General features: G+C 43.7%; 1 protein-coding gene across 4 annotated transcripts in view; it reads left to right on the top strand.

Moving 5' to 3' along the window:
- COBLL1 (cordon-bleu WH2 repeat protein like 1) overlaps nt 1-23,081 on the top strand; it is a 1,696,088-nt gene that overhangs the window by 1,348,166 nt on the left and 324,841 nt on the right. For all 4 annotated transcript variants that reach the window (XM_044074828.1, XM_044074831.1, XM_044074829.1 and 1 more), the window contains exon 7: nt 12,734-12,967. In XM_044074828.1, the coding sequence (XP_043930763.1) occupies nt 12,734-12,967 (234 nt within the window). The remainder of the gene's footprint in view (nt 1-12,733; nt 12,968-23,081) is intronic.

Raw genomic sequence — 23,081 nt, 5'->3', positions numbered from 1 at the left:
GCTATAGAGATGTGATGGTCAAACAAGAAATGATCAACAAGGGTACCCAGATCCTTACAACAGTGTCTGATTGGAGGGGTGCATCTCCTATTCAGTAAGTGAATCCAGTTTGTTTACTAAAATGAGTTTTGCTATATTTTTCATATTTAAATTGTGCCAACTGTTAACTTAGTTTAAATCATAGAAAACACTAAACCAGAGTTGACTGGAGCAGTTAAAAATGCCACACAGCACACCAGAGAAGTGAATCAAGTGCTTTTATATTATTTACTTGTAAGAACTTCATTAGAATAAAGCAAGACACATTCAAACCACTTTTAAATGAATGAATAATAACATCACATTCTAAACAGCCAATAAAATCACTGTAAAACTAAATATAATCGACCATTTAAATTGATAAAAATGACATACATTATTTAAAAGTGAAAAAGAAAAGGAACAAATACAAAAGAACATTTTTATGTATCTTTAAATACATTTAAATTTCAATAAAATTTTCACTGAAAAAGTTTCATTTAAACCGGCACATAAAAACACTTGCCATTTAACCTCTAAAATTTCAAGGTAGTTAATTATATCCATTAACAAATGTACTAGAATCCACCTTCTCTACCACAAAAAAAAATTTACGAAAATTATTGCAAACCAAACTATCTCGCAAGTGCATTATTGCAGTCTGTTTTTGATAGCACATACATGTTCAGCAATCTTGCACACCAACCTCCTGGTTGTTTTCCCAACATAAAAGCTGCTACAGTTGCAGCAGCTGGCCAAATACCTTTACTTCTACAATTGGATCTACCTTCTGCTGTGAACATAAAATTAATATGTTCAAGCAAATACTGACTGGTGGAACTAATACAGAACCTACAAGAGTGACAAGGAAAAGTCCCAACCAGTTTTCTTAAAAATAAACTTGCGGACATGCCCAACAGCTCTAGATAAATCCTAATTGGCCAAAACCACTATCCAGTTCTCCGAAATATCTCTAACCTTATTCCCTTCTGTACTCTTACTATACTCATGGGAACTGGAAAAGCTATAGTACCTACAAGCATGACGAGGAAAAGTCCCAACCGGGTACCCTTATTTTGTGCCCCTTCAAATGTTCTAATAAGTGTTTCAAGTTACTTGTCTTCTTAAAAATAAACTTGAGAACCCTTTGAATACCAGCCTCCTTGGAAGACTATTCCATCCTAAGAGCTGTGAGCCACTGTAGTGCTTGTTAAACCACCAGGATATCTTACAGCAATATTAGAGGCTTTAGGAACTGCAAGGAAGCTGTTTGTCTGAGCCATTTAAATAGGCCAAGAGGGAAAAGGACTGGCACATATATGTAACTGGTCACTCCAGTGGTGGGTAAGTGGCTTTGGTTAGAAATGTTAATATTGCAGTGTGTTTCACTCCAGTGTGGTGTTTTGCAAGCCATTGGAGAGATTTCTTGGGGTTTTTGCACTTTTCTCCACTGTAGTGCAGCCATGGAGTTGGTATCTATATTTAATGGGTGTTTGGTGGGAGAAATCCCCATATGAAGGATGCATGGGGGCTTGCCCCTTTTTTACCTTTCATTTTTGCTATTTAATTTTTGATCGATAGTGAGTGTAAATAACGCCATTTCAGGGTGTAGAGGCCCCTCCACCTGTGGCATCAGTCCTCACACCCCTGGGCAGGTGTTATTTACAGAGTAACACACAACATGTTGGACATTATTGCTTATATATTAGAATGTGCAGGGTGCAATTAAAGTGACACTAGTACTGTTAACTTCAGATGCTGTGCAGTGGCGAGATCACAGATTTCCCCTTATGAATGCAAATATGAAAATATGAATAATTTCAGAACTGAGACTTACTGAGGTGCATGATATGAAATGTGTAATTATTTATATTTCTGTAACTATCTTGTTAAGCACGTAAGAAGAAAGGAACTTTTTGCTGTCACATGAAATCTTATGCCTAGGTAACAAAAGTATGCAAAATTTCCATGGTATCACAATTTGCAAAACTTTAGAGAAAAATATTATTTTGGGGTTGTGTGCATAATAATATATTATAACATTGAAGCAAAAATTGCAGTTTATGCAGAAAAGAAGTTTTACTGATAACATTTCTGTCTGTACCACTTTAATAGGTTTTATTGCTCACAGTGTGTTGGCATTTCTTTGTGTTTGTTTACGTTGATCTCACAGAAAATGCTTTGGAACACAGAGTTGTTAGGATAAAAGCAATCCTTAAATAGTTTTAAAAAAATCATGTGACCTGCCCACTTAAAATATGTGCATCTAATGAGAAAAAAAAATAGGTTTAACTGCAATAATAACATTTTCAGTTAATTATATATAGTGTAATCTTTTCTATGTATGACTGGAAATGTAATGCCTTTTAGGAATGTGCAGAGCAGAACAGCATGCAAAAGCAGATGCAATTTCACCACCTAGTGGACAAACAAATTAGTAAATGCAATTTTCCTACTGAGCATATACCTAAATAGTCCCCAGGATTCAGTAACGGCTACAGACATAACTCGCACCTTCTTCGTCCTAATTTTAGTTTTCCTAATGATTCTTTCAGCTTTAAATATTAACGGATTCATGGCCGTTACCTCAAAGTGTAGACTGAGTGACTAGAACGCACAAAAAATGTGATGATCTTGAATGCATGTCATGTGCACTTACTGTAGTTTAAACTAAATATACAGACAACATACACACATGTAAAGTCATAGGTCTGTAAAATGTCATTTAAACCTGGATGGAACAGGGCCAATAAAGTGACTCTCCATAGTCTCACCTTCCTGTCTACAAACGTTCTTCTCCGTCATACAGTCAGTGTTTTACCAAACTCTTTGTCAGTACTTATAAAGGTAAATACTACATCTAAGTGACCCGCTGTAGTGGTGTAGTACAGAATGATTCTTTTTTTGCCCTATGATCCCAGAAAGTATGGCCAATGTAGACGTCCTCACTTGTGCAAAATGCTGTTTATAAATAATCAGTTCAGTAATGCAAGTAGTCAAATGCACTGATGGGAGGATTATCAGAATGAGGTGCCACAGAATGCACTGAGGGGGATTATCAGAATGAGGTGACCCAGAATGCACTGAGGGGGATTATCAGAATGAGGTGACAGAATGCACTGATGGGGATTATCAGAATGAGGTGACCCAGAATGCACTGAGGGGGATTATCAGAATGAGGTGACCCATAATGCACTAATGGGAGGATTATCAGAATGAGGTGACCCAGAATGCACTGAGGGGGATTATCAGGATGAGGTGACAGAATGCACTGATGGGGATTATCAGAATGAGGTGCCACAGAATGCACTGAGGGGGATTATCAGAATGAGGTGCCACAGAATGCACTGAGGGGGATTATCAGAATGAGGTGCCACAGAATGCACTGAGGGGGATTATCAGAATGAGTTGACAGAATGCATTGATGGGGATTATCAGAATGAGGTGACATAATGCACTGATGGGGATTATCAGAATGAGGTGACAGAATGCACTGATGGGGGGATTATCAGAATGAGGTGCCACAGAATGCACTGAGGGGGATTATCAGAATGAGATGCCACAGAATGCACTGAGGGGGATTATCAGAATGAGGTGCCACAGAATGCACTGAGGGGGATTATCAGAATGAGTTGACAGAATGCATTGATGGGGATTATCAGAATGAGGTGACAGAATGCACTGATGGGGATTATCAGAATGAGGTGACAGAATGCACTGATGGGGGGATTATCAGAATGAGGTGCCACAGAATGCACTGAGGGGGATTATCAGAATGAGGTGCCACAGAATGCACTGAGGGGGATTATCAGAATGAGGTGCCACAGAATGCACTGAGGGGGATTATCAGAATGAGTTGACAGAATGCATTGATGGGGATTATCAGAATGAGGTGACAGAATGCACTGATGGGAGGATTATCAGAATGAGTTGCCACAGAATGCACTGAGGGGGATTATCAGAATGAGGTGACCCAGAATGCACTGAGGGGGATTATCAGAATGAGGTGACAGAATGCACTGAGGGGGATTATCAGAATGAGGTGACCCAGAATGCACTGAGGGGGATTATCAGAATGAGGTGACCCATAATGCACTAATGGGAGGATTATCAGAATGAGGTGACCCAGAATGCACTGAGGGGGATTATCAGGATGAGGTGACAGAATGCATTGATGGGGATTATCAGAATGAGGTGCCACAGAATGCACTGAGGGGGATTATCAGGATGAGGTGACAGAATGCACTGATGGGGGGATTATCAGAATGAGGTGCCACAGAATGCACTGAGGGGGATTATCAGAATGAGATGCCACAGAATGCACTGAGGGGGATTATCAGAATGAGGTGCCACAGAATGCACTGAAGGGGATTATCAGAATGAGTTGACAGAATGCATTGATGGGGATTATCAGAATGAGGTGACAGAATGCACTGATGGGGATTATCAGAATGAGGTGACAGAATGCACTGATGGGGGGATTATCAGAATGAGGTGCCACAGAATGCACTGAGGGGGATTATCAGAATGAGGTGCCACAGAATGCACTGAGGGGGATTATCAGAATGAGGTGCCACAGAATGCACTGAGGGGGATTATCAGAATGAGTTGACAATGCATTGATGGGGATTATCAGAATGAGGTGACAGAATGCACTGATGGGGATTATCAGAATGAGGTGACAGAATGCACTGATGGGGGGGTTATCAGAATGAGGTGACCCAGAATGCACTGATGGGAGGATTATCAGAATGAGGTGCCACAGAATGCACTGATGGGGATTATCAGAATGAGGTGACAGAATGCACTGATGGGGATTATCAGAATGAGGTGACCCAGAATGCACTGAGGGGGATTATCAGAATGAGGTGACCCATAATGCACTAATGGGAGGATTATCAGAATGAGGTGACCCAGAATGCACTGAGGGGGATTATCAGGATGAGGTGACAGAATGCATTGATGGGGATTATCAGAATGAGGTGCCACAGAATGCACTGAGGGGGATTATCAGGATGAGGTGACAGAATGCACTGATGGGGGATTATCAGAATGAGGTGCCACAGAATGCACTGAGGGGGATTATCAGAATGAGGTGCCACAGAATGCACTGAGGGGGATTCTCAGAATGAGGTGCCACAGAATGCACTGAGGGGGATTCTCAGAATGAGGTGCCACAGAATGCACTGAGGGGGATTATCAGAATGAGTTGACAGAATGCATTGATGGGATTATCAGAATGAGGTGACAGAATGCACTGATGGGGATTATCAGAATGAGGTGGCAGAATGCACTGATGGGGGGATTATCAGAATGAGGTGCCACAGAATGCACTGAGGGGGATTATCAGAATGAGATGCCACAGAATGCACTGAGGGGGATTATCAGAATGAGGTGCCACAGAATGCACTGAGGGGGATTATCAGAATGAGGTGCCACAGAATGCACTGAGGGGGATTATCAGAATGAGGTGACAGAATGCACTGATGGGGATTATCAGAATGAGGTGACAGAATGCACTGATGGGGGGATTATCAGAATGAGGTGCCACAGAATGCACTGAGGGGGATTATCAGAATGAGGTGCCACAGAATGCACTGAGGGGGGATTATCAGAATGAGGTGACAGAATGCACTGATGGGGGGATTATCAGAATGAGGTGACCCATAATGCACTGATGGGGGGATTTTCAGAATGAGGTGACCCAGAATGCACTGATGGGGGATTATCAGAATGAGGTGATATAATGCACTGATGGGGATGATCAGAATGAGGTGACAGAATCCACTGATGGGGATTATCAGAATGAGGTGACAGAATGCACTGATGGGGATTATCAGAATGAGGTGACCCAGAATGCACTGATGGGGGATTATCAGAATGAGGTGACCCATAATGCACTAATGGGAGGATTATCAGAATGAGGTGACCCAGAATGCACTATGGGGGATTATCAGAATGAGGTGACCCAGAATGCACTGAGGGGGATTATCAGGATGAGGTGACAGAATGCACTGATGGGGGATTATCAGAATGAGGTGCCACAGAATGCACTGAGGGGGATTATCAGAATGAGGTGCCACAGAATGCACTGAGGGGGATTATCAGAATGAGGTGCCACAGAATGCACTGAGGGGGATTATCAGAATGAGTTGACAGAATGCACTGATGGGGATTATCAGAATGAGGTGACAGAATGCACTGATGGGGATTATCAGAATGAGGTGACAGAATGCACTGATGGGGGATTATCAGAATGAGGTGCCACAGAATGCACTGAGGGGGGATTATCAGAATGAGGTGCCACAGAATGCACTGAGGGGGATTATCAGGATGAGGTGACAGAATGCACTGAGGGGGATTATCAGAATGAGGTGCCACAGAATGCACTGAGGAGGATTATCAGGATGGGGTGACAGAATGCACTGATGGGGGATTATCAGAATGAGGTGACAGAATGCACTGATGGGGAGATTGTCAGAATGAGGTGACACTGAATGCACTGAGGGGGATTATCAGAATGAGTTGACAGAATGCATTGATGGGGATTATCAGAATGAGGTGACAGAATGCATTGATGGGGATTATCAGAATGAGGTGACAGAATGCACTGATGGGGGATTATCAGAATGAGGTGACAGAATGCACTGATGGGGATTATCAGAATGAGGTGACAGAATGCACTGATGGGGAGATTGTCAGAATGAGGTGACACTGAATGCACTGATGGGGGGATTGTTAGAATGAGGTGACACTGAATGCACTGATGGGGGGGATTATCAAAATGAGGTGACAGAATGCAGTGATGGGGGATTATCAGAATGAGGTGACAGAATGCACTGAGGGGGATTATCAGGATGAGGTGACAGAATGCACTGATGGGGATTATCAGAATGAGGTGCCACAGAATGCACTGAGGGGGATTATCAGGATGAGGTGACAGAATGCACTGATGGGGGGATTATCAGAATGAGGTGCCACAGAATGCACTGAGGGGGATTATCAGAATGAGATGCCACAGAATGCACTGAGGGGGATTATCAGAATGAGGTGCCACAGAATGCACTGAGGGGGATTATCAGAATGAGTTGACAGAATGCATTGATGGGGATTATTAGAATGAGGTGACAGAATGCACTGATGGGGATTATCAGAATGAGGTGACAGAATGCACTGATGGGGGGATTATCAGAATGAGGTGCCACAGAATGCACTGAGGGGGATTATCAGAATGAGGTGCCACAGAATGCACTGAGGGGGATTATCAGAATGAGGTGCCACAGAATGCACTGAGGAGGATTATCAGAATGAGTTGACAGAATGCATTGATGGGGATTATCAGAATGAGGTGACAGAATGCACTGATGGGGATTATCAGAATGAGGTGACAGAATGCACTGATGGGGGGATTATCAGAATGAGGTGACCCAGAATGCACTGATGGGAGGATTATCAGAATGAGGTGCCACAGAATGCACTGATGGGGATTATCAGAATGAGGTGCCACAGAATGCACTGATGGGGATTATCAGAATGAGGTGACAGAATGCACTGATGGGGATTATCAGAATGAGGTGACCCATAATGCACTAATGGGAGGATTATCAGAATGAGGTGACCCAGAATGCACTGAGGGGGATTATCAGGATGAGGTGACAGAATGCATTGATGGGGATTATCAGAATGAGGTGCCACAGAATGCACTGAGGGGGATTATCAGGATGAGGTGACAGAATGCACTGATGGGGGATTATCAGAATGAGGTGCCACAGAATGCACTGAGGGGGATTATCAGAATGAGGTGCCACAGAATGCACTGAGGGGGATTCTCAGAATGAGGTGCCACAGAATGCACTGAGGGGGATTATCAGAATGAGATGCCACAGAATGCACTGAGGGGGATTATCAGAATGAGGTGCCACAGAATGCACTGAGGGGGATTATCAGAATGAGTTGACAGAATGCATTGATGGGGATTATCAGAATGAGGTGACAGAATGCACTGATGGGGATTATCAGAATGAGGTGACAGAATGCACTGATGGGGGGATTATCAGAATGAGGTGCCACAGAATGCACTGAGGGGGATTATCAGAATGAGATGCCACAGAATGCACAGAGGGGGATTATCAGAATGAGGTGCCACAGAATGCACAGAGGGGGGGATTATCAGAATGAGTTGACAGAATGCATTGATGGGGATTATCAGAATGAGGTGACAGAATGCACTGATGGGGATTATCAGAATGAGGTGACAGAATGCACTGATGGGGATTATCAGAATGAGGTGCCACAGAATGCACTGAGGGGGATTATCAGAATGAGGTGCCACAGAATGCACTGAGGGGGGATTATCAGGATGAGGTGACAGAATGCACTGAGGGGGATTATCAGAATGAGGTGACAGAATGCACTGATGGGGATTATCAGAATGAGGTGACAGAATCCACTGATGGGGATTATCAGAATGAGGTGACAGAATGCACTGATGGGGATTATCAGAATGAGGTGACCCAGAATGCACTGAGGGGGATTATCAGAATGAGGTGACCCAGAATGCACTGATGGGGGATTATCAGAATGAGGTGACCCAGAATGCACTAATGGGAGGATTATCAGAATGAGGTGACCCATAATGCACTGATGGGGGATTATCAGGATGAGGTGACCCAGAATGCACTGAGGGGGATTATCAGGATGAGGTGACAGAATGCATTTATGGGGATCAGAATGAGGTGCCACAGAATGCACTGAGGGGGATTATCAGAATGAGGTGCCACAGAATGCACTGAGGGGGATTATCAGAATGAGGTGCCACAGAATGCACTGAGGGGGATTATCAGAATGAGGTGATATAATGCACTGATGGGGATGATCAGAATGAGGTGACAGAATCCACTGATGGGGATTATCAGAATGAGGTGACAGAATGCACTGATGGGGATTATCAGAATGAGGTGACCCAGAATGCACTGATGGGGGATTATCAGAATGAGGTGCCACAGAATGCACTGAGGGGGATTATCAGGATGAGGTGACAGAATGCACTGAGGGGGATTATCAGAATGAGGTGCCACAGAATGCACTGAGGAGGATTATCAGGATGGGGTGACAGAATGCACTGATGGGGGATTGTCAGAATGAGGTGACAGAATGCACTGATGGGGATTATCAGAATGAGGTGACAGAATGCACTGATGGGGATTATCAGAATGAGGTGACAGAATGCACTGATGGGGAGATTGTCAGAATGAGGTGACACTGAATGCACTGATGGGGGGATTGTTAGAATGAGGTGACACTGAATGCACTGATGGGGGGGATTGTCAAAATGAGGTGACAGAATGCAGTGATGGGGGATTGTCAAGAATGTGGTGACAGAATGCACTGATGGGGATTATCAAAATGAGGTGACAGAATGCATTGATGGGTGATTATCAGAATGAGGTGACAGAATGCACTGATGGGGGGATTATCAGAATGAGGTGACCCATAATGCACTGATGGGGGGATTATCAGAATGAGGTGACATAATGCACTGATGGGGATGATCAGAATGAGGTGACAGAATGCACTGAGGGGAATTATCAGAATGAGGTAAAACAGAATGCACTGGAGGGGGATTATCAGAATGAGGTGACACAAAGCACTGATGGGGAATTATCAGAATGAGGTGAGGCAGAATGCACAGAGAGGATTATCAGATTGAGGTCAGAGAGCATGCGCTGATGGAGGGGAGCATCAGAATGCGGTGACAGAATGCACTGATGGGGATTATCAGAATGAGGTGACCCAGAATGCACTGATGGGGAATTATCAGAATGAGGTGCCACAATGCACTGATGCGGCTTATCAGAATGAGGTGCCACAGAATTCACTGATGGGGGATTATCAGAATGAGGTGCCACAGAATGCACTGATGGAAGGATTATCAGAATGAGGTGCCACAGAATGCACTGATGGGGGGATTATCAGAATGAGATGCCACAGAATGCACTGATGGGGAGATTATCAGAATGAAGTGACCCAGAATGCACTGAGGGGAATTATCAGAATCAGGTGATGCAGAATGAATGCAGTGATTGGGATTATCAGAATGAGGTGACACAATGCACTGATGATTTGATTTGTAATAACTTTTGGTATTTTTTCGCAACTAAGCAGGTTATCGATCAAAATTGTTTTCTTTTAGTGATGCGCTTTTTAGCACTTTTGGTACTTCTAAGTGTAAATTGAGTTTTTGTAAAGGTGAAAGTTTGGGTCAGCAGTTGTCAGACCTCATAAATGTGCTTCATACTGCTTCCACACCATCCACCGCCTTGAGCCAACGGGGTGGGGTGGGGGGGCCTAACCCTTTTAGGACATGTACTTACTGTAAATTAGTACATAAAAACAAAAATATTTATGTCCGGATGAATTTTTCACAGTGTGTGATCTTCTATTCAAGTAAATTGCAGTTAGTGAAAGTTTTGCTGCAGTTGTTGGTGGTGTGCGTCTGTGTAAAGTTGGTAGTGCTTCCTCAAGGTCAGCATAGCTTTTCTCCCATCTTGCTTCTGTTTTCCACTCTTGCAGCAAAGTGTAATGCATTTTATATATAGCAGCATAAAAGTGTTGATATGGCAGGCATACGTCTCAACTGTCCAGACTATTGGCTCTCATTTTTTGTTCATTTGTCATAAAATTTGTGGTTTCATGGCAAGTCAGTGAAGACAGAAGTCACTAAATAATGACTGACATTTCAGTTTCAGTCTTTGTATCCCTCAGAAAATGTATGCTAATACAAAACCTGTTAGTCTAACAACTTTCTAAGTTTATTTGAGCAATATTTTAAATCTTTTCCTGTTTTTGGGCCTTTGTCCTTCCCATTATTATTGTCTGTGTTCAGATTTTTTGTGCCAAGAGGTTGAGAAGTATGGAAACTTTTTGTGGGCCTAATCTCCTTCATACTGAGGTCATCCTATGAGAATAACTCATGGCTACAGTGTTGTGGATATTTGTTCATCTCCATCAGCAGATAGTTAATGCTTCACAGCATGAGGTTCCCCGGTTCAATTCTCAGCTGGGATGCCTTCTGTGCAGAATCTGCATGTCCACCCTGTTTTTGCGTGGATTTCCTCTGGGTGCTCCGATTTCCACCCACATTCCAAAGACATGCAGCTGGTAAAATAGACACACTGAATTGGTCGTAGTATGAGTGTGTTGTGTGGATGAACTACAGCAACAGGGCTAGCCACTTGGAGTATAAACCTTGGCTCTAGATGATTGTCACTGTTGAAGGAACACCCAATCCCATGTGCAAAAATGGAAAAAAGGGGTGCTGGATGGATGCATGTGACACAGTGTGCAATAAATGAGTCAAATATGTGCCAGATAATGAATCTTGAGAGCTAAAGTGTAAAACTGAGTGAAACTGGGTTTCTTGTTCTGGCAGTTAGTAAAGAGGGTTAAGGCCATTTGAGTGGTACAGGGTATAGTGCCCCAGCCCGTGTTTGCCTACTGCATGACCTTCAGCAAGTTATTTAACCAGACATTGCCTCTGGGATTGTGTCCAGTGGGCCTACCTGGTTAACAAATGGGTATTATTGTTAGCGTTACCCTCCCAAATGCTAGTCTCAATATTTCATTCTGATGAGCAACGAGTCTGTGTTTGTAGTCCTTCAGCACATTCTCCTTACCCTGCAGTTTTGAGGCTTTCTGTAAAAAGTACAAGTTGCACTTTTTCTGACTTTGTCTCACAGTTAATAGATTTGAAAGGATGTCGGGCAGATGGTGAAATCAAATGAAGCACATTTAATGTTTGCAGGTTACAGGGCATTATAAGTCACCTCCTAATATGCAACTGTTTTATTGCCTGGCTCGGCACACAGCATGGTTATCCCCATTCAAGAAGTGCTCAAAAATGTCTTCCAGGTTTGTTGCCAAATGAAGCGGTGACCACTAAAGGGAGGGCAACACTTCATATGATGAGAAACCGAAACAGTATAGCTTTGTGTGGTCAGATGGTAGTAGTTTTTCTGTTCTGCTTCAGTATTAAATGCTTTGTTTGTTGTCTCATGCAGAAAATCCTATTTCACAGGACAAGACTGAACGTTCTTGGCTGGAACTTTGTTGTTTAACCTTAGTATTTTGTATTGCCCAATACCATCTTAAGATTTTTTTTCATTTATATCAGTTGTGGTCTTTCTTATCAAGCTATTTTCAAGGTCCCTTACTTGGTTTATATCTGCACCCAGATTGCAGACTTGACTAGAATTTTGTAGTTTGAGGCCTGGCACAGAGGTGGTTTGTTTTTTGTTTGGACATTTATTTTGATCATTTCAGTAATAAAAGAAGGCAAGCATTTCTTGACATATCCGTCTTGCATTTGTCTGACTTTAAGATGCATATAATAAGCCGCAGATCGGAAAAATATGGGGATTTTGCTTTTTCATGCAGTAGTACTGTTTTAGCAGGCCTGCCCTGCCTGTCCTGGTACTTCTAAAGCTATATTTTCCTGGCACACTGATTCCCTACACTTACGAATGGGGCAATTATTGTATGCAGATGGTTTGGGGGCCAAAGTAAGTCTTGTACATTTGAAGTTTTGCTGTGGAGAAAGACATGCAATACATTAATGTGAATTTTTTGTTCCAGAAAACATATTTGCACTTCAGCTGTTTAACATGTGTTGCATTTGATTTTGATTTGATTTTCTTCCTCCTTTGCATGTTTGAAGACTGCAAGTGCGCCAGCAACTCCATCACTGAATCAGCAGCGACCTGGCAGCATGGTGAAATCAAGTGAGCATCCGGTACTGTACGAGTCGAACACTTTGCCAGCTGAAATGCCAAAGAAGAGAAGGGCTCCTTTGCCTCCCATGGTTTCCTCCCAGAGTGTTCCGAAGGACCTAGGTCATTCTAGATCAGTTTCTTCGGTCAGTCAGTCCAGCATTGTCATGGCTGCTGAACAGGTTAGTTGATGTTTATTAAGCTGCAGGTTTCTAGGACTGTCCTGTAGTAATGAAGTGATAAGTTGTTATTGTCCTGTGTCACAGCTTATTTTTTTTTTTACTATGAGTTAAAAGTTGAATTATTTTTATTATGAACTTTGTGTTGGACACTCTTATTAATATGTATATAAGCATTCAAGTCATTGTTATGCCAGGCGGTGATCTGTCAGTGTACGTATTCTATCTTGGAACTACTTAGTGAAGTGTATTTGATGGATAAGAACCGAGTGACCTGTCAGGTCTGCCATGCTTGAAGGTACTCATTAAATGAATATCATAATTAAGTGAGCCGTCCATATCAGCACAGCAGTTTTCTTGTGTGTTTGATGCAGCAAATCTTTTTCAGGGTCACTTGGTCATTCTGCTAAAAGTTATTTCTTCTGTACAGTGTATCTTCCCATCAGTGTAACTCCTGCGTTCTAACTATATTCTTTAACTTTGTTCTTATTTTGTTTTCCTTGAAGACATTGCCGCATTGGTATTCATTAACATCCAGGAGGCAGTCGAATGCTTTCATTATGTTTGCCTTTTTTCCGCTTTCCTGTTTTTGTATTGTGCACACATTCTTTGGACCACCCTACTACAGCTTCTTATTGAGACTGCCGATCATTCTCACTCCTGGTTACATTGTTTTTTTGATTGTTATGCACGTTGCAGTGTTTGTACTGTACTTTGAAGTGCACTTTATATGCTTTCATTAGTTTTAGAAAATGGGCTTGCAAAGATACGCTTATGAAAAGTTACCGTATCACCCAGGTAGAATCTTCTAAAATCGGATTAGCTATTTACAGTACCAAGTCTGAGCCGAAAAATATGTAGAGAAAATAAATACAATAAATAAATAAATAAAAATATCATCACCTTTGCTCCTTAAAATTGTTTTTTATTAGATCTGTGAAGACAAAAATACATTACTACTGAAAATGCTTTTTAATATTGTTTATTTTGTTTTTAGTTCAGCATAATGTTTACGGTACAATGAAATTGGTAGCTGTAGTCATCCATTATGATTATTCACTAAGTGCTAGCATATTCATGATGTTCTTCATGTTTCACTGTTGCAGTCATTACATTTGGGTTATCTGCTTGCAGGTAGCCCTCAGTCAGCCTGATTAACAAAGTCTTGGGTCCTGCGTCAGTTGCTGTCCCTTCTTCCGTGATGTCAGGTCATCAGGGGTATAAAACATGCAGCCAACGTCATTACATCTGTCTTTCTTGCTGTGTGGTGCCTGAAGCAGAAGCAGTTCACAAGTGCCGGTCGGCCGACTCCTGAAATTTTCGCATTCGAGTTTCAGAACCGAAGTCTTCAATTAAAGCTAAGTACCCCGTTGGGAAAACTTTTTCTTGCTCCTTACTGATGTCAGTAAAAGTTAATTGTATTACTTGTGGGAAGCAAATACCTCATGAGGATTTTCATTTGTACTGTATTCCTTGCCTAGGCCCAGAATAACGTGCCCTGTTGTCGGTTTTGTGCTAGATTTAACCAGTGCACTATTAACTGTCTGTATATCTTTGCTTCAAAATATTTTGGATCCAGATTTAATTACCTTGAAATGTCATCTGATAGCAATCCGACTACCAGAGTTCACAAAAAACGCAAAGAAAAGGACAGAGACAGACTGTCTAGGTCCAAAACCTATGACAAAGCTTCTCCTAAGGCAGTCGCTGATTTGCCAGTACTCAGTGAGGTGCTTTCGCAGCCACTGAGACCCGCTACTTTTGAGTCGCAGGCCTCTACCGAAACCCATGTGGACTCTGGTATGCCGCGAGATTCTCGGAGTATTGTACCCAAGGATGTCTCTCCCTCTGATGGGTCTGGAGCCATTGAGCAGGCACCGGCTTCCCAGGGTTTTCAGGCCTCAACATTTCTATATAAAACTGACGCCAGCTTCAAAAACAACTTATAAGTCTAAAAAAACGATGCATGAGCCACGTGCTCAGGCCCCTATGCCTAAAAAACAGATGATCAAAATGGCTGAGGACTTGATTACCTTGATCAGGGGTTCCCAACCCCCCCTGCTAAGAGGCCTAGGCAAGACACTGATTATGAATCTTCATATCCGGTTTCTATTTTTTCTGATTCCTCTTCTGATCAGGAATTTTCTATACCACCCTATGAGGATTCAGATGCAGAAGAATCCATCCCATCTGCATCTCCTCCTGAGGATTATTCTTTTGGAGAAACCTTGCATACTTTAAGGGAACATTTTCATTGGGAGAGTCAGGATTTCTCTGCCTCAAAAAAGAGGCTTAGGGATTTCCTTCTTCCTCAGCATAGGCCTTTGGCTATACCTCCTGTATTAGACATTGTTGATGTGTTTTCGGAATCAAGCATGGCTCCTGATTCCCTACTTCTGGCTCCTAGTAAGCCAGACAGATATTACAGGGTTCCTGACTCTCTCAAATTTTTATTCAAAAATACTGCTGTTGATCCTGAAACTATCTCACAGGGTCCCAAAGGTGTAAAAGCCTCTACCGCCAAGAATCTCTACCCCCTCTGATAGAGATTCCAGGGCGCTGGATAGATGGGGAAAGAAGGTTTATACGTCTGCAACCTTGGCATTAGGGCCTTAAACTGCCAGTTTCATATGCTTAAATATCAACAGCATGTTATGGGATTATTGAAACAGAAAATGATGTTGATTTCTGATTGTGTGGAAAATAAAGAATTACAGGAGTTATTGCATGCAGCAGAACAGGTTGGAAAACATACTTTGCAATGTGGTTTTGATTCCTTGGAGGCCTCTTGCAGGGCCACAGTTACTGGATCTGTGATTAAAAGGCATGCCTGGCTCAAGGAGCAAAATCTGCCTGATCATGTTAAAGCTAAATTGTTGGATGCCCCTTTACAGCATGATACTCTGGTAATAAGGCAGAAGAGGTTTTAAAGAAAATGGAAGACAAAGCTAAATCTATGCAAACTGTAAAAGATTTCTTACAAGTGCAGCCACCCAGATTCAGTAGACACTGGCCTACTAAAAAGTGGTCCCTTCCTGTGTCCAACAGAGCCTCACAAGGCAAATCCAGGTGCTAAAAAGGCTCTAGATACCAATCACAGGGTTCTTACAGGTCAAAGCAATGGGGTGCCTCTACCTCCAAATCTGGAGGAAACAAAGCACAACCCTACAGTAAGCAGTCTCAATGACTTCCCTCTACCATCACCAAGCACTTATCTTTTGGCAGCCCCCTTTGGGGGGAAATTAGCACTTCATGCTCAAAATTGGCAGCTAGTAACCCAGGACAAGTGGGTATTAAACATAGTATCCCAGGGGTACACATTTCATTTCCATACTTTGCCAATTCCAAACGGTTGGCCAGATCTGCCACAAAATCAATGGACAGAGGCTCAGAAACACATTACATCCCTCATGGATATGGGGGCTATTCAACCAGTACCAGAACAGGAAAAAGGACAAGGTTTTTCTTCAAGACTGTTCCTGGTACCCAGAAAAGACGATGCCTGGCGTCCAGTACTGGACCTATCAATTTTGAACACATTCTTGGACTTCCCAAAATTCAAAATGCTGACTTTACAACAGCTACTGCCCATGCTGGGCAAGAATGCTTGGTTAGTGACTTGAGGCATACCTGCATATCCCAATAAGGGAATCGTGCAGAAGATACCTCTGCTTCAAGGCAGGTTTTATGCATTACCAATTCTCTGCACTGCCCTTTGGCTTATCTAATGCGCCCAGGGTCTTTAGAAAGTGCCTGGCACCAGTAATTGCATTTTACAGACAGAAGCACTGTGGACGACTGTCTCATTCAAGCAGAAAACAAGGACATTTTTTTTCAACATCTGGCATTTGTAAAAAGGCTTTTAACATGCCTAGGGTACACAATAAACGAAAAGAAATCACAACTGGTACCCTCTCAAAAAATTACATTCCTGGGTGCAAGCTTGAATACAACTGCCCAGATGGCTTACCTTACGCCAGACAAACAGACAGCTGACTATTTACTTCAAACAGATGGCAAGAAAAGCCCAGTTATCTGCAAGGCAAATTCTGCAAGCTTTGGGGTTCATGGCATCCTGCATTCTACTAATTCCATATGCAAGACTGCATATGAGGAAACTACAATGGTATCTAAAAAGTTGTCACAGTCTGGAAACAATGATTCCTCTCATTCCCTGCCTACAACAGGAGATTCTTTGGTGGGCAGACACATGTCACCAGAACAAGGGACGGTCTTTCACTCTACCCCCTGCCACCCAATCCCTAACTACAGATGCATCAGACTATGCTTGGGGGGCCCACCTGGCGGGGAGATGTATTCAGGGCATATGGAGCCCAAAACAAATGCATCTGCATATCAACCAAAAAGAGATGTTAGCTGATCAGAATGCCCTGACAGCCTTCAAGGACTTACTTCATCCAGGACAACTACTGATAAAGACGGACAACACCGTGGCTATGTGGTACATAAACAAGCAGGGAGGTACACATTCCTGCCCCCTTTGCAGGCTAGCCATGGCATTGTGGGACACAGTCTTGAATTACCAAGTACATCTTCAAGCTCAATTCCTGCCAGGAAAACAAAATACTGTGGCAGACGACCTAAGCAGAAACCTTATGGACCCTCACGAGTGGAAACTGGATCCACAAGTCTTCAGCTTGATAACAGAGAAATGGGGGAGCCCAGACATAGCTCTCTTTGCCTCTCCCCAAAATTATCAACTGGAAAATTCTGCACAAGGACTTATCACAGACAAGCATGGAAAGCGGATGCTTTTCTCTGCCTCTTCTCCCCAAGGTCTTACTAAAGGTCAGACAGGAAAAAACAAAAAATGATCCTAATTGCCCCGGACTGGCCTCACCAGCACTGGTACCCAATTCTAAGGAATATGTCTGAACTCCCTCCTTGGTACTTGCCTCGAATACCTCCTCTAATGTCTCAGCAGAGCAATCAAATTCTGCACACTCAGCATGGCTGATCATGTAATTATTCAAATAACACCTCTCAGTAAATCTGTGATGGATGTCATTTTGGAAGCCAGAAGGCCTAGTACTAGAAAATCTTATGCTGATAAATGGAAGAGATTCTGTGCTTGGAACCAAGCACAAGGAACGGACACAGCAAAGCCAAATATTCCTCAGATTTTACAATACTTGACTGAGATGCTTGACGAGGGCCTATCTTTTTCTTCAATAAAAATCCATGCCTCTGCCATCTCGTCTCTTTACAACACAGAGCCTCCCATCTTTTCTCATCCTCTGCTAAAACAGTATCTTAGAGGGGCCAAAAATTGAAGGCCTCCCAGAAGATCACCAGCTCCTGCATGGGACCTCAATTTTGTGCTGGAAAAGCTCACCCTGCCTCCTTTTGAACCAGCAGCTACTGCAGATATAAAGTTTTTATATTGGAAAACAGCTTTCCTTCTGACAAATCACTTCAGCAAGAAGGGTTTCAGAACTACAGGCCCTCATGGCTTTGGAGCCTTTTATTACATTTTACCCGGACAGGGTGTCCCTCAGGACCAATCCTTCCTTTATGCCTAAGGTGGTATCCAGTGTGGCTCTTAACCAAACTATTCACCTGCCAACATTTTACCCAAATCCACAGAACAAGGGGGAGCGGATTCTGCATGCCTTGGACGTAGACAGACAACTAAGATTGTACTTAAACAGGACCAAATCACTAAAAGTCTGAACAACTACTGGTGGCATTTGCTGCAGGATCAGAGGGGAAGGCTATATCAAAGCAGACTATTTCAAAGTGGATAAGCCACTGCATTAGATGTCCTTCAAGAATGCAACTGCAGTCCTGACATATGGGTTGTCCTGCCTCAGGCAGCCCTACGGTCAGCCGGATTCCAAAGTCCAGGTCCGGTGTCGGCCGATGTCGCCTACTCCCCGACGTCAGAGCGGCTGGGGTATAAAGGCATCCGCCGACGCCATCTTCCCCATTCTTTCTTGCGAACTGCTTCTGCTTCGGGCATTGCGCGGCAAGTGCCGGTCGGTCAGCTGCTGTGTTTTCAGTTACCGAAGTCATCAAAAAGCTAAGTACCCCGTTGGGGAACATTTTTCTTGCCTCAGCCGATGTCAGAAAAAATTGAAAAGGTTAACAATTGTTTGTCTTGTGGTAAAAAAAATACCGCATAAGGACTTCCACTCTTACTGCCTTCCCTGCCTGGGCCCAGACCATGACGTCTCGGCCTGTGCTGGCTCTGCTTGCTTTAATAAGCGCACACTCAGGCGCCGGGCAGAATTTGCCAAAGACTTTTTTTGGCGAAAATTACACTTATATCATGCCGTCGGAACAACCGACAGCACATATTTTCAAAAAGCGTAAGGACTGGGACCACCATCCTCGGCCCGCGTCGTCCACCGATACCACGCCTAAGCCTACCGCGAGTGCATCGGCCTCTTCGGAGGCGGTAATTCAACCGCTCCAGGCCGACGACACCGCTTTACCGCGTACTTCGGTCTCGGAGGTTACCCCGGTGCCGGTTGTTTATTTTCCTCCCGAAACCGAAGCTCTAGAATTACCTGACACCATACCAGTGGATAAAGTTACTCCTGCACGTGGGGCAGCTAGGCCTCCGGTCTCCATGTCCATCAAGGCCTACACACGTGCTAAGGCTGCTAGCCAGGCTAAGGCCCATCCTCCTAAAACTAGTTCCCAGAGCCTTTCTTCTGATAAACAGATCATGACCCTAGCTGCAGATCTAATCTCTCTAATCAGAGGTTCTCAGTCGCACCCAGACAGAGGTTCTCAGCCTCCTGCAGATAAAAGGCCTAGGACAGAACAGCCAGATACCCTCTCTTCAGATGAAGCCTCTAGGGATTCTGAGCACTCAGATACCCAGGAAGAATCCTTCCAGGCCTACGAGGACTCTTGATGCTGAGGAATCAATTCCTTCTGCCTCTCCTCCAGAGGATATTTCTTTCGGAGAAGTTCTCCACTCCATGAGAGAACATTTTCAGTGGCAGGGCCAGGAATTTTCTGACTCCAGGAAAAGGCTACGTACCTTCCTCAAGTTACCCCAGCACAGACCATTAGCTATTCCACCAGTGTTAGATGTATTGGATGATGTGTACTCAGACTCCAGTGCTTCCCCTGATTCTCTCCCTCCTGCTCCTGTCAAGCCAGACAGATATTACAGGGTTCCTGAAACTCACAAGCATCTCTTTAAGGCCCACTGTGTGGATCTAGAAACTATTTCTCAGGGGCCCAAAGGAGTGGCTACTTCCTCGGCCAAAAACCCTTTGCCCGCAGACAGGGAATCAAGGTCCCTGGAGAGATGGGGCAAAAAAGTTTATACCTCTTCCACCCTTGCCATGAGGTCACTTAACTGTCTTTTTCATATGTTTCAGTACCAGGATTACTTAATGGATGATTTGCAGAAAAAGCTAGCCTCTCCTGAGCCTATAGATAGAAAGGCATTGCAGAATTTGGTTCATAACACTCAGCAGGTTAGCAATCCTTTTCTTCAGTGTGGTTATGATGCATTGGAAGCTTCATGTAGGTCAGCTATGACAGGGGCCATTATACGTAGACATGCTTGGCTGAAAGAACAGCCACTGCCAGACCATGTTAAAGTAAAGCTCCTAGATGCACCTCTGGAAAAACAGAAGCTTTTTGGTGCTAATGCACAGGATGTGTTGAAGTCTATTGAGGAAAAGGCTAAATCAGTACAGACAGTCAAGGATTTCCTCCAGGTTCAGCCACCTAGATTCAGCAGGAATTGGCCTTCAAAGAATTGGTCATTTCCAGACACTGACAAGTTTCAAAGGGGAAAAAACAGGCGTGCTCGAGGTAGAGGGCAATACCGAGGCTCTTGCAGGGGCCGCCAATGGCAACTTCCAAATCAGAGAAGTGGCGCAGGGAGTTCACCTGCACCACAGGGACAATCACAATGACTTGACTTTCACCCCGCCGACCAAGGCTCAAAGAGAAGCACCTCTAGGTGGAAAATTATCCTTATTCTCAAAGAACTGGCACATTTTAACCAAGGACAAATGGATTCTGGACATAGTAGACCAAGGTTACAGGTTCCACTTCCACACCTTACCAACGAGACAAGGCATGCCAAACCTGCCACAAAATCAAAGGGCAGAGGCACTCATACAAGTTTCAAAGCTGTTTCAAATAAAAGCAATAGAAAAGGTTCCTCCTCAGGAACAAGGCCAGGGATTCTATTCAAGACTGTTCCTTGTTCCAAGAAAAGAAAAGCAATGGAGACCTATACTGGATTTGTCCGCTCTAAAAACTTTTCTCATTGTGCCAAAATTCAAAATGCTGACTTTACAGCAACTCCTTCCCATGCTGGGCAAGGGGTCTTGGCTGGTTACTCTGGACCTCAAGGAGGCATACCTGCATGTCCCAATCAGACACAGTTGCAAAAGATACCTCAGATTTCTTGCAGGATCAGAGCATTTTCAATTCTCAGCATTGCTGTTTGGCTTATCTACTGTGCCCAGAGTATTCACGAAATGCCTGGCATCAGTAGTTGCACATTGCAGGCTCCAGGGGATTCAAATGTACCCTTACCTGGACGACTGCCTTATACAAGCAGACAGCAAACAAACCTTGGTAAGACACTTGGATTATGTCATTCAATTACTACAGGCTTTGGGATACACAGTCAACATTCAAAAATCAAGACTACTGCCATCCCAACAGATTGTATGTCCAATTTGGCTCCTAGAAAAATAATCACAAATGGCTTTCCTCACAGAGGAGAAACAAGAACATTTACCAGATTACTTCAAAAGCCTAGCAAAGCTCACCCAGCTGACCGCAAGGAAAATCCTGTAGGCCCTGGGGTCATGGCATCTTGCATTCTTCTGGTATCTCTGGCAAGACTACACATGAGAAAGCTACAATGGTACCTAAAAAACTTATGGTCTCAACACAGCCAAAATCTAGAAGACGTAATACCACTCATTCCATGCCTGCAAAGGGAATTTTTGTGGTGGGCTCAAGCAAGTCATTTAAACAAGGGCATGTCTTTCAACAAACCTCTAGCAAGTCAAACCATTACAACAGACGCCTCAGATCATGGATGGGGGCTGCACATGGAGGGCAGATGCATTCAAGGGCAATGGACTCCCAGGGAAATGCATCTGCACATAAATCAGAAAGAGATGTTGGCAGTCATACATGCAATCGAGGCCTTCGGGAAATCCCTTCAGCAAGGTCATCTGCTAATAAGGACAGACAGCACCACTGTCATGTGGTATATAAACAAGCAGGGAGGCACTCACTCTTACCCCCTCTGCAGACTAACAATGATTCTTTGGGAAAAGTCCCTGAAACTGAACATCCACTTGCAATCCCAGTTTGTTCCAGGCAAGGACAATGTTCTGGCGGACAGGCTGAGCAGAAATTTCTTGGATCCACACGAATGGATGCTGCATCCACACATTTTCTCACAAATAACAAGTGCATGGGGAAGACCGGACATAGATCTCTTTGCTTCTCACATTAGTCATCACCTGGAGAAGTTCTGTTCAAGGACGCACCATCCTCTAGCCTGGAGAACGGATGCCCTCTCCTTCAGCTGGGATTCCCTAACAATTTATGCATTCCCTCCTCTACCATTACTGACCAAGGTGTTACTGAAGATCAAAGCAGAACAACCAAAAGGAATTTTGATAGCTCCAGACTGGCCAAGGCAGCACTGGTGTCCATTGCTACTGAGCATAACTCACACCAAGCCGTGGCCCTTGCCTCAATGGCCTCTGCTTCTAACACAGCACAATTACAGGACTGTTCATCAAAACCTGCAAACATTGCAGCTGACAGCTTGGAGGGTTCCATGACTTTCACCCATACCTCTCTTTCCGAAAAAGTACAAGAAATCTTGCTGGAAGCACGCAGACCTTCCACCAGAAAAACCCCTTCAGCCAAGTGGAATAGATTCATCATCTGGAATGCCAACAAGGGTCAGGATGCATCAGTAATGAGCATACCACAGATATTAGAATACTTGGCAGAAATGTTTCATAATGGCCTCTCATATTCTTCCATAAAGATTCACGCTTCAGCAATCTCAGCAAAATACAACTGTGATCCACCTGTGTTTTCACATCCCTTGCTAAGACAGTTTCTAAGAGGGATAAAGAAT

This window comes from Protopterus annectens, chromosome 6.part0 (genome assembly GCF_019279795.1).
Source record: "Protopterus annectens isolate FY-2018-M chromosome 6.part0, PAN1.0, whole genome shotgun sequence".
NCBI classification, from domain to species: Eukaryota; Metazoa; Chordata; order Ceratodontiformes; family Protopteridae; genus Protopterus; species Protopterus annectens.
Note: the sequence above shows the minus strand (reverse complement) of the source record. Positions and strands in the feature narration are given on the sequence as shown.